This window comes from Pongo pygmaeus, chromosome 2 (assembly GCF_028885625.2).
Source record: "Pongo pygmaeus isolate AG05252 chromosome 2, NHGRI_mPonPyg2-v2.0_pri, whole genome shotgun sequence".
In the NCBI taxonomy this organism is placed as follows: domain Eukaryota; kingdom Metazoa; phylum Chordata; class Mammalia; order Primates; family Hominidae; genus Pongo; species Pongo pygmaeus.
In genome coordinates, this window is record NC_085930.1 from 168205882 (window position 1) to 168221283 (window position 15402).

The 15402-nt window shown below is 38.8% G+C and overlaps 1 protein-coding gene across 2 annotated transcripts in view; it reads left to right on the top strand.

The window, feature by feature from the left end:
• Positions 1-7645: 7645 nt before the first annotated feature.
• SCHIP1 (schwannomin interacting protein 1) overlaps positions 7646-15402 on the top strand; it is a 629273-nt gene continuing 621516 nt past the window's right edge. For both annotated transcript variants that reach the window (XM_054481215.1, XM_054481216.1), the window contains exon 1: positions 7646-8286. In XM_054481215.1, coding sequence (XP_054337190.1) covers positions 8224-8286 — 63 coding nt within the window. In that variant the 5' untranslated portion in view covers positions 7646-8223. The remainder of the gene's footprint in view (positions 8287-15402) is intronic.

Genomic DNA, 15402 nt, shown 5'->3' on the forward strand with positions numbered 1-15402 from the left:
AATGGTAATGCCTAGGTTTTCTTCTAGGGTTTTTATGGTTTTAGGTCTAACATTTAAGTCTTTAATCCATCTTGAATTAATTTTTGTAAGGTGTAAGGAAGGGATCCAGTTTCAGCTTTCTACATATGGCTAGCCAGTTTTCCCAGCACCATTTATTAAACAGGGACTCCTTTCCCCATTGCTTGTTTTTCTCAGGTTTGTCAAAGATCAGATAGTTGTAGATATGCGGCGTTATTTCTGAGGGCTCTGTTCTGTTCCATTGGTCTATATCTCTGTTTTGGTACCAGTACCATGCTGTTTTGGTTACTGTAGCCTTGTAGTATAGTTTGAAGTCAGGTAGCTTGATGCCTCCAGCTTTGTTCTTTTGGGTCAGGATTGACTTGGTGATGCGGGCTCTTTTTTGGTTCCATATGAACTTTAAAGTCGTTTTTTCGAATTCTATGAAGAAAGTCATTGGTAGCTTGATGGGGATGGCATTGAATCTATAAATTACCTTGGGCAGTATGGCCATTTTCACGATATTGATTCTTCCTACCCATGAGCATGGAATGTTCTTCCATTTGTTTGTATCCTCTTTTATTTCATTGAGCAGTGGTTTGTAGTTCTCCTTGAAGAGGTCCTTCACGTCCCTTGTAAGTTGGATTCCTAACTATTTTATTCTCTTTGAAGCAATTGTGAATGGGAGTTCACTCACGATTTGGCTCTCTGTTTGTCTGTTATTGGTGTATAAGAATGCTTGTGATTTTTGTACATTGATTTTGTATCCTGAGACTTTGCTGAAGTTGCTTCTCAGCTTACGGAGATTTTGGGCTGAGACAATGGGGTTTTCTAGATATACAATCATGTCATCTGCAAACAGGGACAATTTGACTTCCTCTTTTCCTAATTGAATACCCTTGATTTCCTTCTCCTGCCTAATTGCCCTGGCCAGAACTTCCAACACTATGTTGAATAGGAGTGGTGAGAGAGGGCATCCCTGTCTTGTGCCAGTTTTCAAAGGGAATGCTTCCAGTTTTTGCCCATTCAGTATGATATTGGCTGTGGGTTTGTCATAGATAGCTCTTATTATTTTGAGATACGTCCCATCAATACCTAATTTATTGAGAGTTTTTAGCATGAAGGGTTGTTGAATTTTATCAGAGACGTTTTCTGCATCTATTGAGATAATCATGTGTTTTTTGTCTTTGGTTCTGTTTATATGCTGGATTACATTTATTGATTTGCATATATTGAACCAGCCTTGCATCCCAGGGATGAAGCCCACTTGATCATGTTGGATAAGCTTTTTGATGTGCTGCTGGATTCGGTTTGCCAGTATTTTATTGAGGATTTTTGCATCAATGTTCATCAAGGATATTGGTCTAAAATTCTCTTTTTTGGTTGTGTCTCTGCCCGGCTTTGGTATCAGGATGATGCTGGCCTCATAAAATGAGTTAGGGAGGATTCCCTCTTTTCCTATTGATTGGAATAGTTTCAGAAGGAATGGTACCAGTTCCTCCTTGTACCTCTGGTAGAATTCGGCTGTGAATCCTTCTGGTCCTGGACTCTTTTTGGTTGGTAAGCTATTGATTATTGCCACAATTTCAGATCCTGTTATTGGTCTATTCAGAGATTCAACTTCTTCCTGGTTTAGTCTTGGGAGAGTGTATGTGTCGAGGAATTTATCCATTTCTTCTAGATTTTCTAGTTTATTTGCATAGAGGTGTTTGTAGTGTTCTCTAATGGTACTTTGTATTTCTGTGGTGTCTGTGGTGATATCCCCTTTATCATTTTTTATTGCATCTATTTGATTCTTCTTTTTTTCTTTATTAATCTTGCTAGCAGTCTATCAATTTTGTTGATCCTTTCAAAAAACCAGCTCCTGGATTCATTAATTTTTTGAAGGGTTTTTTTGGTCTCTATTTCCTTCATTTCTGCTCTGATTTTAGTTATTTCTTGCCTTCTGCTAGCTTTTGAATGTGTTTGCTCTTGCTTTTCTAGTTCTTTTAATTGTGATGTTAGGGTGTCAATTTTGGATCTTTCCTGCTTTCTCTTGTGGGCATTTAGTGCTATAAATTTCCCTCTACACACTGCTTTAGCTGTGTCCCAGAGATTCTGGTATGTTGTGTCTTTGTTCTCATTGGTTTCAAAGAACATCTTTATTTCTGCCTTCATTTCGTTATGTACCCAGTAGTCATTCAGGAGCACGTTGTTCAGTTTCCACGTAGTTGAGTGGTTTTGAGTGAGTTTCTTAATCCTCAATTCTTGTTTGATTGCACTGTGGTCTGAAAGACAGTTTGTTATAATTTCTGTTCTTTTACATTTGCTGCGTAGAGCTTTACTTCCAACTGTGTGGTCAATTTTGGAATAGGTGTGGTGTGGTGCTGAAAAAAATGTATATTCTGTTGATTTGGGGTGGAGAGTTCTGTAGATGTCTATTAGGTCCGCTTGGTGCAGAGCTGAGTTCAATTCCTGGGTATGCTTGTTGACTGTCTGTCTCGTTGATATGTCTAATGTTGACAGTGGGGTGTTAAAGTCTCCCATTATTATTGTGTGGGAGTCTAAGTCTCTTTGTAGGTCACTCAGGACTTGCTTTATGAATCTGGGTGCTCCTGTATTGGGTGCATATATATTTAGGATAGTTAGCTCTTCTTGTTGAATTGATCCCTTTTCCATTATGTAATGGCCTTCTTTGTCTCTTTTGATCTTTGTTGGTTTAAAGTCTGTTTTATCAAAGACTAGGATTGCAACCCCTGCCTTTTTTTGTTTTCCATTTGCTTGGTAGATCTTCCTCCATCCTTTTATTTTAAGCCTGTGTGTATCTCTGCACATGTTTCCTGAATACAACACACTGATGGATCTTGACTCTTCATCCAGTTTGCCAGTCTGTGTCTTTTAATTGGAGCATTTAGTCCATTTACATTTAAAGTTAATATTGTTATGTGTGAATTTGATCCTGTCATTATGATGTTAGCTGGTTACTTTGCTCATTAGTTGATGCAGTTTCTTCCTAGTCTCGATGGTCTTTACATTTTGGCATGATTTTGCAGCGGCTGGTACCGGTTGTTGCTTTCCATGTTTAGTGCTTCCTTCAGGAGCTCTTTTAGGGCAGCCCTGGTGGTGACAAAGTCTCTCAGCATTTGCTTATCTGTAAAGTATTTTATTTTTCCTTCACTTATGAAGCTTAGTTTGGCTGGATATGAAATTCTGGGTTGAAACTTCCTTTCTTTAAGAATGTTGAATATTGGCCCCCACTCTCTTCTGTCTTGCCGAGAGATCCACTGTTAGTCTGAGGGGCTTCCCTTTGTGGGTAACCCGGCCTTTCTTTCTGGCTGCCCTTACCGTTTTTTCCTTCATTTCAACTTTAGTGAATCTGACAATTATATGTCTTGGAGTTGCTCTTCTCGAGGAGTATCTTTGTGGCGTTCTTTGTATTTCCTGAATCTGAATGTTGGCCTGCCTTGCTAGATTGGGGAAATTCTCCTGGATAATATCCTGCAGAGTGTTTTCCAACTTGGTTCCATTCTTCCCGTCACTTTCAGGTACACGAATCAGATGTAGATTTGGTCTTTTCACAAAGTCCCATATTTCTTGGAGGATTTGTTCATTTCTTTTTATTCTCTTTTCTCTAAACTTCCCTTCTCGCTTCATTTCATTCATTTCATCTTCCATTACTGATATCCTTTCTTCGAGTTGATCGCATCGGCTCCTGAGGCTTCTGCATTCTTCACGTAGTTCTCGAGCCTTGGTTTTCAGCTCCATCAGCTCCTTTAAGCACTTCTCTGTATTGGTTATTCTAGTTATACACTCTTCTAAATTTTTTTCAAAGTTTTCAGCTTCTTTGCCTTTGGTTTGAATTTCCTCCTGTAGCTCGGAGTAGTTTGATCGTCTGAAGCCTTCTTCTCTCAACTCGTCAAAGTCATTCTCTGTCCAGCTTTGTTCCGTTGCTGGTGAGGAACTGTGTTCCTTTGGAGGAGGAGAGGTGCTCTGCTTTTTAGAGTTTCCAGTTTTTCTGCTCTGTTTTTCCCCCATCTTTGTGGTTTTATCTACTTTTGGTCTTTGATGATGGTGATGTACAGATGGGTTTTTGGTGTGGATGTCCTTTCTGTTTGTTAGTTTTCCTTCTAACAGACAGGACCCTCAGCTGCAGGTCTGTTGGAGTTTGCTAGAGGTCCACTCCAGACCCTGTTTGCCTGGGTATCAGCAGTGGTGTCTGCAGAACAGCGGATTTTCGTGAACTGCAAATGCTGCTGTCTGATCGTTCCTCTGGAATTTTTGTCTCAGAGAAGTACCCGGCCATGTGAGGTGTCAGTCTGCCCCTACTGGGGGGTGCCTCCCAGTTAGGCTGCTCGGGGGCCAGGGGTCAGGGATCCACTTGAGGAGGCAGTCTGCCCGTTCTCAGATCTCCAGCTGTGTGCTGGGAGAACCACTGCTCTCTTCAAAGCTGTCAGTCAGGGACATTTAAGTCTGCGGAGGTTACTGCTGTCTTTTTGTTTGTCTGTGCCCTACCCCCAGAGGTGGAGCCTACAGAGGCAGGCAGGCCTCCTTGAGCTGTGGTGGGCTCCACCCAGTTCGAGCTTCCTGACTGCTTTCTTTACCTAAGCAAGCCTGGGCAATGGCGGGCGCCCCTCCCCCAGCCTCGCTGCCGCCTTGCAGTTTGATCTCAGACTGCTGTGCTATCAATGAGGGAGGTTCCGTGGGCGTAGGACCCTCTGATCCAGGTGTGGGATATAATCTCCTGGTGCGCCATTTCCTAAGCCCATCGGAAAAGCGCAGTATTCAGGTGGGAGTGACCCGATTTTCTGGGTGCCTTCTGTCACTCCTTTCCTTGACCAGGAAAGGGAACTCCCTGACCCCTTGTGCTTCCCGAGTGAGGCAATGCCTCCCCCTGCTTTGTCTGCACACGGTGCACTGCACCCCCTATCCTGCACCCACTGTCTAGCACTCCCTAGTGAGATGAACCCGGTACCTCAGATGGAAATGCAGAAATCACTCATCTTCTGCGTCACTCACGCTGGGAGCTGTAGACCAGGGCTGTTCCTATTCAGCCATCTTGGCTCTTCCCCTTCTATGCTTCTTTGAGCATGAAACCTGAAATGAGTCACATCTTACTGGGCTTAATGGATCCATGGAACACACTTTGAGAAACATTATCCTAGAGTTACTAGTTGTTAAAGGAAAATTCCAAGAACTCGAATTTTCCTCTAAGTGGCTCAATAATGCAATTAATGAGTTGAACAATGCATTTAGTAAAACTTCCAATGAAAGTTTTATACACAACGTGTCCTTTTTATAGGCCTCTATCTATAGAGCTGTATTATGCAAATGAAAATTTTATTAAGTTAGTTCACAGATAAAACTTGTTGCATTAACTGGTTCATATGGTTTATATAAAAAACAAATCTAATCAACAAAACAATAGTACTAGAAGATGGAGTTTTAGAAAGTCAATAAATAACTCATTTTCCCTTCTTGATTTAGAAACTTATTTTCAGAAATAAGAGATTTAGGCAGAGGGAGATCAAAATCTCAACTTTATTTCCAGTCAAAGCTGGATTTGAGGGTGTAACTCTGACTGTGGCAACATTTGACCTCTTACTGTTGAACTTTGGAATGAGAGAAACTTACCAGTCTCACCTACAGGGCAAGCCACTGTGAATCCTGTGCAGGGAGCTGGATCCCACACAGAGACGGAGGGAGGGTGATCCTGAGCTGTAGATGCCCAGTTCCTTTGCCTAATCCTCCAATCAGTGTAACTCTTTCCACCTTTGTAGAGAGGAGAAAAGGATGGAAATCAGAGGCTGGGTGTCTTTAGGAAAATGCTTTCTTATGGAAGCCTGAGAAAATGAGAAGAAGGAGGCGCCCAACACTGGATACTTCAGGAAGCAAAAATTGGGCTTTTTTAAAAAAATCATTTTAAGAATCACAAATACTTTTTAGTCAGTTTGATTTTTGTATGATTTTATATATTGTAATATATTAGTGTTTTCCAAATAATAATTACTTTTGGAACTTTTTATAAAATTGCATATTCCAGAACCACAACAGGTCTATCATGTCAGAATATCTGAGAAGCAGCATGGGACTTTTATTTATTTATTTATTTTTGAGACGGAGTCTCACTCTGTTGCCCAGGCTGGGGTGCAGTGGCATGATCTCAGCTCACTGCAATCTCCGCCTCCTGGGTTCAAGTGATTCTTCTGCCTCGGCTCCCTGAGAAGCTGGGATTATAGGTGCCCACTACACGCCTGGCTAATTTTTGTATTTTTAGTGGAGATGGGGTTTCACCATCTTGGCCAGGCTGGTCTTGAACTCCTGACCTCATGATCCACCCACGTTGGCCTCCCAAAGTGCTGGGATTATAGGGACTTTTAATTTTTAAAAATTCCCCAGATAATCTTCATTATTGTTAAAGTGTAGAAAATACTAAACTGTAGAAATTGAACAAAAATATCTGCTTTATTTAGGAAACTTAAGTGGAGCAGAACATTTAGGTGATCATTTTTCTCAGTTTTTATTTGGATATTTTAGCATTGTATAGATATGTGGTGAGAAGCTGGTGAGGCAATATTTTCCTGAGGAGATGCCAGAACAATCACCGTTGCTTTAAGAGAATTTGTTCAGTGGCACTGGTTGTGTGGAAAATTGTTTTCTCCTCAGATTTATGGTTCTTTCTCAAAAATATGACAGAATACTGTGCTCTTAAAGGAAAACTGCTTTTGTTTGATCTATTTGGCCTTAAGGGAGGGAATAGATTTAATAAGCACTAATTAGATTAGTTTCAAGTTATTCTTCACTTGGTCTATAATAATTATTTAGTTGGCATGAAAGGGGATTAGATAATTTATTAACTGGCAGAAATGACAATTATGGCTGAAAATAATAAATTATGGCATATGACTAAATAGAAAGAGAAAAATATGTTGCAAAGAATGATCATGGACATTGCTCATTTAAACATTCTTTAAAAGAATATGTGTACTATCAATTACCAGTTAGGTGTGCAGATTAGTAACAATATAGCTAATTTTCTATTTTTACTTTATTCAGAGCTGAAAAACATCTAAAAATAGTGAGTTAAAGAAAGTTTTTCTTTAATCAACACTTAAAAATATACTCCAATCGTTTCAGAGATAGTAAGATGTTTTTATGTTTATACAACTTTTTAATTTTGTTACATAAACTGTTGTTAGAAGTTGAAGATGGTTGCCTTAATTTTTATTTTGCAATCTTTATGGATTGAATTAAAAAATGATTTTTGGACATGCTAAATATTCTGAGAGGTGTTTAGAAGTAGGTTCTATATCCTTAGAGAGCCTCTAGTTCCCACAGCATCTTCTCCAGGCAAAAGCCCTTCTTCAGTATATTCACCACAAATTAATGGCAGTTATTCATTTTTTAAAGCAGTACCAGAAGCTGATCTTAGCTTAAAGGGAGACTTCATCTCACATATGAGCAGCAAATTGATTTTCTCTTCATGGCACTGTATCGATAGGGTTAAGTATTTTGATAGAAGACCATGCTATTTAATATAAGTAGATTTTCAAGAAAATCACTATGCTAAATACTTCACTGGAAGGACTTTATCTATATACAGCAGCAACTGTGACCTGCTTTAGAGATGACATCATTGGGTGTCATGTGGCTCTTTATACGTTTCAGCCTCAGAAAGAGATAATCTGTGAAAGCCACAGAGCCTGATTTCTGCTGTGATAATCTTCAGCAGACCGAGGCTGGGGCGAGAATGAGGCAGACCTGTTTACATGGTGTGTGCAGTGCCTTGTGGAATTCTTAACTCTATTTTATTGTGTTATTTTTAATCCAAAAGTAGATCAGATGATAGCATGAAGTGAATCGGCTGCTTTGGACTAATGGAATCTTCTTTTCTGCATTAAGATCAAGAACTTTTCTGGAATCCTCTGTTCTCTGAGTAGCCTTGTCTTCTCTGTGTGTTTTATCAATTTGAAGAACACTGGCAAAAATCAGCAAACTTCATCTCCCAAAAAGCTCTCGCTCTTTTTTGCCAATACTTGAAGATTTCTGCTCCAAAAATCTACTTTGAGCTGCTTGAGCATGGTGGTTGATAACCGAAGGGCAAAAGCATCAGTTATTTAGTGTGTTTTATAGAAATTTTTTAGATAACCTTACTAGCTAACCCAGGTGACCCTTTACGGATTTCTTTCAAAGCCAATTTGAATAAACAACTCTTCCCTCTCAAATGGGCAAGAGTAACTCTTCAGCACCATGGAGAGGTCCGGGCAGCGTGTTACAACGTGGGACTGTGACCAGGGCAAGCACTCTGACAGTGTAAGTTTTACAAATGTCTGCCATCTATTTTAGGTGTATCATATTTTTACATATGAAGAGAGAAAACTTCAAAGTCGAACTAAGTCAGGTTAAATTTAAGCTGATGGCCTTCATTACATTTTTAAATTCAAAATTAATCATTTAAAGTATATTGGTGTGTTCACTTGAAAAAAATACTTTCTCATTGCATAGTTAGTATGTGGATATTTGGTGCTTTGAATTTTGAGAATCTAAGTTTGAGTATTCTTTTTTTTAGTACACCAAAACTAATTGCATTGTAGTGGACAAAACAATGGCTTTGGAAATAGCATTTTAATATACACATGTAAATAGTTCCAAATGTACAATCTGTTGCCCTTTGTATGCACAAGACTCTCTTTGGAAAGTAGGTCCTGATTTGTACAGTTTGGGAAGATCATTGTTAAACTTTTTCACTTTAGATTATACTTTCAGTTACCAAAAGAACAAATGTCTAGGTATTCTAATGTCAATACGTGGGAGATATTTGATGACTTACAAAATCTCAAATTTATTGGTTTGAAATGTATAGAGTGGCAGTTTATTATAAGTAGAAATAACAGATAATTTTATAAAATTATATGTGGACTACTGAAATAGTACTTTTAGCATTATTGGAAATAATTAGTTTCAAAATGTTCAATTTAAATGTTCAAACCAGAAATAAAGAAATATGGTTTCTTCAAAAACATCTTTTAACTCCATCTTTAAGACTATCAAATGTGTAGTTCTATGATATTATGATATGACACAACCAACAAAGAAATAATACTTTGAATTACTAGCCATAATGACCCCAACAGATATTTTGATTAGCTACTCAAATTTTTTTCTAAGAGAACATATTGTCATTAAAAAGTAACTTTAACAAATCATGATTCTTTTCTCAGGCCAATTAAACATAGTTTGGAACATTTATTTTTGCAGAATCATTTATCTTAAAGCCTAATAAAATATATTTTTATATTATTGTATTATAAAATTTATTTCCTTTAGTAGTTTTCTTCATATTTAAAAACCAGTAGTAAATGCAATTTACTCAGCTTGACCTCCAATTCAAATATAATGGATTCTTTCTGTTATGGATAATTTCCAAGTGAATTACTGTTGCTTCTTAACTCTTCAGTAATTTGGCATTTGATTTTGGGATAAATGGTACTTACATTTTGACAGTGTATGAAGTGCATAATTTTAGAGGATGTAACAATTTTATATAAAGGAGACCTTAGTATACATTTTTGTCATCTTTGCTCAATAGATCCACTGATAATTTCCATAATTGATGTCAGTATTTAAAAGGCCACAGTTTTTGAAAAGAATGAAAGGTAGATTTATGATTTCCGTTTCTTTAAGTTTCATTTCCCAAAATTTTATTATTCTGCTTTGGTTTAATAGGTAAGTAGGACTTTTCACACACCATTGCATGTACCTCCGTGATTTTAAACTTAAATTGTTCCCTTATGGTAAACTGTATCCATTTGCAGCCCCTGATGAACTTTGAACAAATCATTCTGGTTTATTAAATTGTACATTCTAATCCAGAAGAATCCAAGACTCATGTCATAAAAATGCATCTACTTGCTCTGAAATGGTGTCAGATTTTATTCTGATTCAGAAATTTATTTGATCTTTGTCTCTGTCTCTCTGAAGGATGTGACTCATTTATGATATTGTCAGAAGTGTAACTTTCATATTTGCTGCTTTTTTGCAAACATTTTAGTGATATATTTATAACTACAGTTATCCAGCACACACATTTTTCTGTAGTTGAGATATTGTTGTCTATGTATTTATTTAACCGGAAATTGTTGCTGTATGACAAACTACAAACACATGTTTGCTTCTGTTTTGATAGCCTTTCAATCATTATTGAAACAGTCACCTGAACAGTAGAAAAATGTTCAGAGCTAAACTGTTAGATATTCACATTTCTTTTTCTTTCTTTCTTTTTTTTTAAAAATAACATTCTGGTGGTAGCAGATGTATGTGAACAATCTTAAATTTAGTTGAGTGACATTTTGCTTTTCTTGCCAATGTAAAAATATGCTCCCAAATCTCTTTACTGTGGTCCACCCACCCTTGCAAGGGATTTATAACCTTTGGCTACAAAGAATGTAGGGGCATATTTATTTATGAAAGCCACCCTAGTTAGGATGCTTTGCAGGGTGGCTGAATATAGAGGCAGCTAATTGGTGGGTGTGGCTTTTACTGCTGATTTTAACCCTTTTTGGCACTAAGAAAGATTAGTTGATCTTGGAAATAGTTCTTACATCCAAGGTATTCAGACTCATCTCTGTTGCATCAGTCTCCATCACATATTCCTGTAGAAGCGACTCCCCTAGCTACAGCCCCAACAGGAGCAGTTCCAGCAGGGAAGAGCCTGAAACTGGAATATGTTGCAAGAAGGTCCTAAATGGTAGCTTCTTAGAGGGACATAGGGATCCTTGGGGTTATTTCAGTGAGCAGGATGCTGATTGATTCCAAATGGGTTCTAGGCTTGTTTAGTATGTCTCTAACACTATAAGGGGCACGGTGGACATTAGAAGCTCAAGAAAGGTACCCTAGCATCCTGGAGAATCACTATAGATTGATGATTCATCAAAACTTTCTATCAAGTGATTTTTGTCCTCAGTTACTACATTTTATTGTTAGTTATTCCTTTCTCTGTCCCAATTTTATTTGCAAGGTACATTCCTACTTTGTATTACATGATGGAACTAACTAGATATGACCTGACTGATTTGAGATTTACATTAAATATTACTAGAAATGATGGAGTAATCTTACCTTTTCCAGAGAACAGAAAAGAGCTTAGGGACTTTTCATGCAAGACATACACATTGCTGAAAGTCCAAGAATATTATCCAAATAGAAATGTCTGGATATTATGCTTTTCTCACTCTGACTAATTTTTCAAATTCCAGTCCCTCTAAATGGATTTTACTCTCCTCCATAAGTAAACTTAAGTTGGAGCATGTAAAGAACAAGTACACATCCAGGCAGCCAGTCCTAGGGACGAAGTCAGCCCACTTCCATCTTGCCTAATTTGTCCTGTAATTCTGACTCTCATCTTGGATTTTTCACACCATCTCATCTACACTTTTGGAGCTGACACACTGCATCACACAGTGCCTGACTCCATTAATAAGACCCATCTTGATGCAGTACACATTTTGAATCCAACATTCTGAATTGACCTCAGTAGCGTGCTTCTCTAGAATGCTGTTTTAGTGCTCGATCTCTGACTCCTGTGCACCACAATGGCAGGAAAAAAACCCCCACTTCTCCACGTTGGGTTTCATTTTGTGTGCTTTGAAACTGATGGAACTGTGCTGTGTAGAATACAATGTTGGTATAGAAAGCACATACATTGACTACCCATGGTATAGTAAATATCTATTTTTAAAAGCAGTCAAAGACAGACTCAGCCTAATGATGTGACAGTAGATATAAAAGAATATAAAGTTTCAGTGCCCTAGAGCAATTCGTACAAATTTGCTTACATTTAATTTTTGTTAAGATTCCTAGAAATATAAATACAAGCATTGTATTTGGACTTTAGTATGGCTTGGAAGAATTTTCTCTGATGTCTTGGTGGAGAAGATAAAGATCTGTGAATGGAATAATAATTTGGAGCTAGAAACCAATTTACTGACCCCTGGGCAAGGGAATTTCTATCAGAATATGTGACTAGTAAGGGACTTCAACACTGAGCAATCAGTGGAAGATTTATGGAGAAATTAAAAAAAATATTTACAGGCTGGCACAGTGGCTCACGACTATAATCCCAACACTTTGGGAGGCCGAAGTGGGTGGATCACCTGAGGTCAGGAGTTTGAGACCAGCCTGGCCAAAGTGATGAAACCCTGTCTACTAAAAATACAAAAATTAGTGGGGGGGCATGGTGGCAGGTGCCTGTAATCCCAGCTACAGACTGAAGCAGGCAAATCACTTGAACCCACTAGGTGGAGGTTGCAATGAGTTGAGATCATGCCATTGCACTCCAGCCTGGACGACAAGAGCGAAACTCCGTCTCAAAAGAAAAAAAAAAAAAGGATGGAGCTATTTTTCAGTGGTATAGGAATAAAGCATTGAGCTTCTCATCACCAGAAATATGAGTCACACTGAGTCACACTGGATGACCCACATAAAAGATGCTATAGAAGGGGACTCCCTAATGGTGTGTGTGCATGTGTAGCAGAAGGGCTATGTGATCTCTAAGGTCTTTTCCAACTTAGACATGGATAAGGGTCATCATGCAGTGTCATCTCATTAAAAAAAGAAAACAATAATTTCTTCATTCAACAAATATGTATTGGGTGCATACTCTTGTGATTACAAGAACTGAGATGATTAATTCTCCCTGAGCTCCTTGAGAAACCACCCACTTGAAAAGAAGTAAGGGGAAAACTGGGAAATAAAACCCCAGGTGGGTTTTATTTTAAACCTCAGGAGTTGGGAAAAACCCAGGAGGGAGAGTAAGATCCATCACTTGGATCTATTTGAGAAGGGAAAACTAGGTTAAAGGAGAAAAAAGCAGAACTGGAGTTATAATTTATCTTTTCATTATCTCTAGCATAGAGATACTACAATGCATAAAAAAGAAATGAAAAATTTAGAATTCATTGATTGCTAATCAATTCTGTGATTCTATTTAGGACTGTCAAATCTCTAATGAGCTTTTTTGCTCTTTTGCCTGTATCCTTTCAATCTGTGTAGCTATAGCTGCATCATATGCCTTTGAAGATTCTGTTCCAATTGTCATCTGTTCTTTTATAAATTGGGAGAAATCCTGAAGCTGTAGACCATCAATTCAAGGGGTCAATATCAAGTCAGCATAGCTACTGACCCTGCTCTGAATTTGAATCTTTGCTTGATTAATTTATCATACATGGTGAATCTAGGCTATGCTATAACAAAGGGATCCCCAAAAGTATAATAGCTCACGAACAGCAGTTTATTTCCTGTTTAGGCATCAGTACTGAAAGGGGAAGCAATACAGTGGGGTGACCCTTCTTCATATAGTCATTCAGAGAACCCAGGATGGTGGGAGCTATGCCATCTTCAACACATGGCTTTCAAGACCACCTTACAGTTGTCTCCCTTCTAGCAAAATAGAAAGGAAAAAGGGCACATGTGGGAGGTTCTAGTGGGCCCATTCTGAAAGAGGCACACGTCACTCAACTCACATTCTTTTGACTGAACCCAGTCACATGCTGATATGGTTTGGCTGTGTCCCTACCCAAATCTCACCTTGAATTGTAGCTCCCATAATCCCCATGTGTCATGAGAGGGACCCAATGGAGGGTAATTGAATCATGGGAGCAGGTTTTTCCTGTGCTGTTCTCATGATACTGAGCAAGTCTCATGAGATCTGATGGTTTTATAAAGGGCAGTTCCCCTGCACACATGCTCTTGCCTGCTGCCATGTAAGATGTGCCTTTGCTCCTCCTTCACCTTCTGCCATGATTGTGAGGCCTCCCCAGCCATGTGAAACTGTGAGTTCATTAAACCTCTTTTTCTTTATAAATTGCCCAGTCTTGGGTATTTCTTCATAGCAGTATGAAAATGGACTAATACACATGTCATACCTAACTGCAAGAGAGACTGAGAAATAGCCTACAGGTTACATAGAAATAATAAAATAGATTTTGGAGCACTTAGTACTTTCTGCCATACCTGGACTTCTGTTCTACTGTGGGAAGACTTCTTCCAAACCCACAGTTCCTGTTGCTGTAAACCTGGTATAGCCTGCTAGATCTGCCTGATGTTAATTTTACTGCAGCCTTGACCATTGCTAATTTCAGTCTTCCAGGTTGCAAACTACAGAACTCGACCCTAGGTAATTTAAGCTGAAAAATAATTTATTAGAAACACAACAGATAACTCACTAAATTGACAGGAAGGCTAGAGAATCCAGGCTCAGAAAAAGAGGAACTAAAGGGAGTTGTTTGGCCAGAAACCCATGGAAAGGCACACACAAGAGGCAACATTATTGGAATGATGTTGGCCTCATAGTACATTGGATGCAATGGTTACACAGTTCAAAAATACCCCTCACTTTTCTGAGACACTTCTTCCAGATCCAAAGTCCTGAACTGGGCCATGCCATTGACTGGTTTAGATCATGCATTCAGGCCTGATTGCTAGAATTCAGGGAAGAGAATTCCTTCTATAATGGGGGGTAGAGTCCTGGTGCTTACTGTAATATGCATAGTAGTGTATTCTGTAATTATTAGAGGGTCTCAGATAAACTAAAAAAGAAAAGCCAAACTCCAGTGTCCCTGATGTTGTAAGATGCCCCTGATGTCACATTAGATCTTCTGATGACCATGGTGATTCTTGTTGACTCCAGTTGGCCACATGCCTAGACTATGCTTTATTGCTATGCCTAGACTATGCCTTGCTGCCCCTCCTGGAATGTGTGTTTTCACCACTTTCACTGGTTTATTATACTAGCCTGCCTAGTAATCTCTAAGAATCTTTCTCTGGCCCTTTTTGATGCTAGCTGAGCTTTTCAGGTCCTTTCCTAGAACACTTGGCCTTGTTTGGAGAATTTAATCTAGACCTGGGACCTATGTGGTAAGTTGCAGGGCCATCACTTAGACATTTGACTCATCTCCTGGGGGGTTTTCTCATCTGTAAAATGAATAAGTCAGCTCAATTCCCATTAGTCTCAAAGGGACACGAAAGCTTAACAAGATCGTGCTTCGAGATATTTGGAACACAGGGTGGCATTATCACATTATTATTTTCACAAGCTGTTAACCTGAAGGGGGAAAATAAAGAGTGGAAATTTAATGCCAGAGAGGTTTTGGCACTTTGTCAATTCAACATTAGCTTTGAGGGCTTTTGGAATTTTGCCTGAAATTTTCAACACCAAGCGGCTAAAAGCTGTGTTTTTCTGGGCTTGTGATATTCCCGTCCCCAGGGATGGCATTAAGCACTTGCGAAGGATGAACTGTGCCAGGCCTATCTTCCAGTGTCCCACAAACAGACAAAAAAGCAATGCACACTCTAAATTGCTGTGCGAACCCACATTTTCTACTTGGAACAGCACCTCTGACTTGTGCCAGTAGAAAAGGGATGATGGGAAGG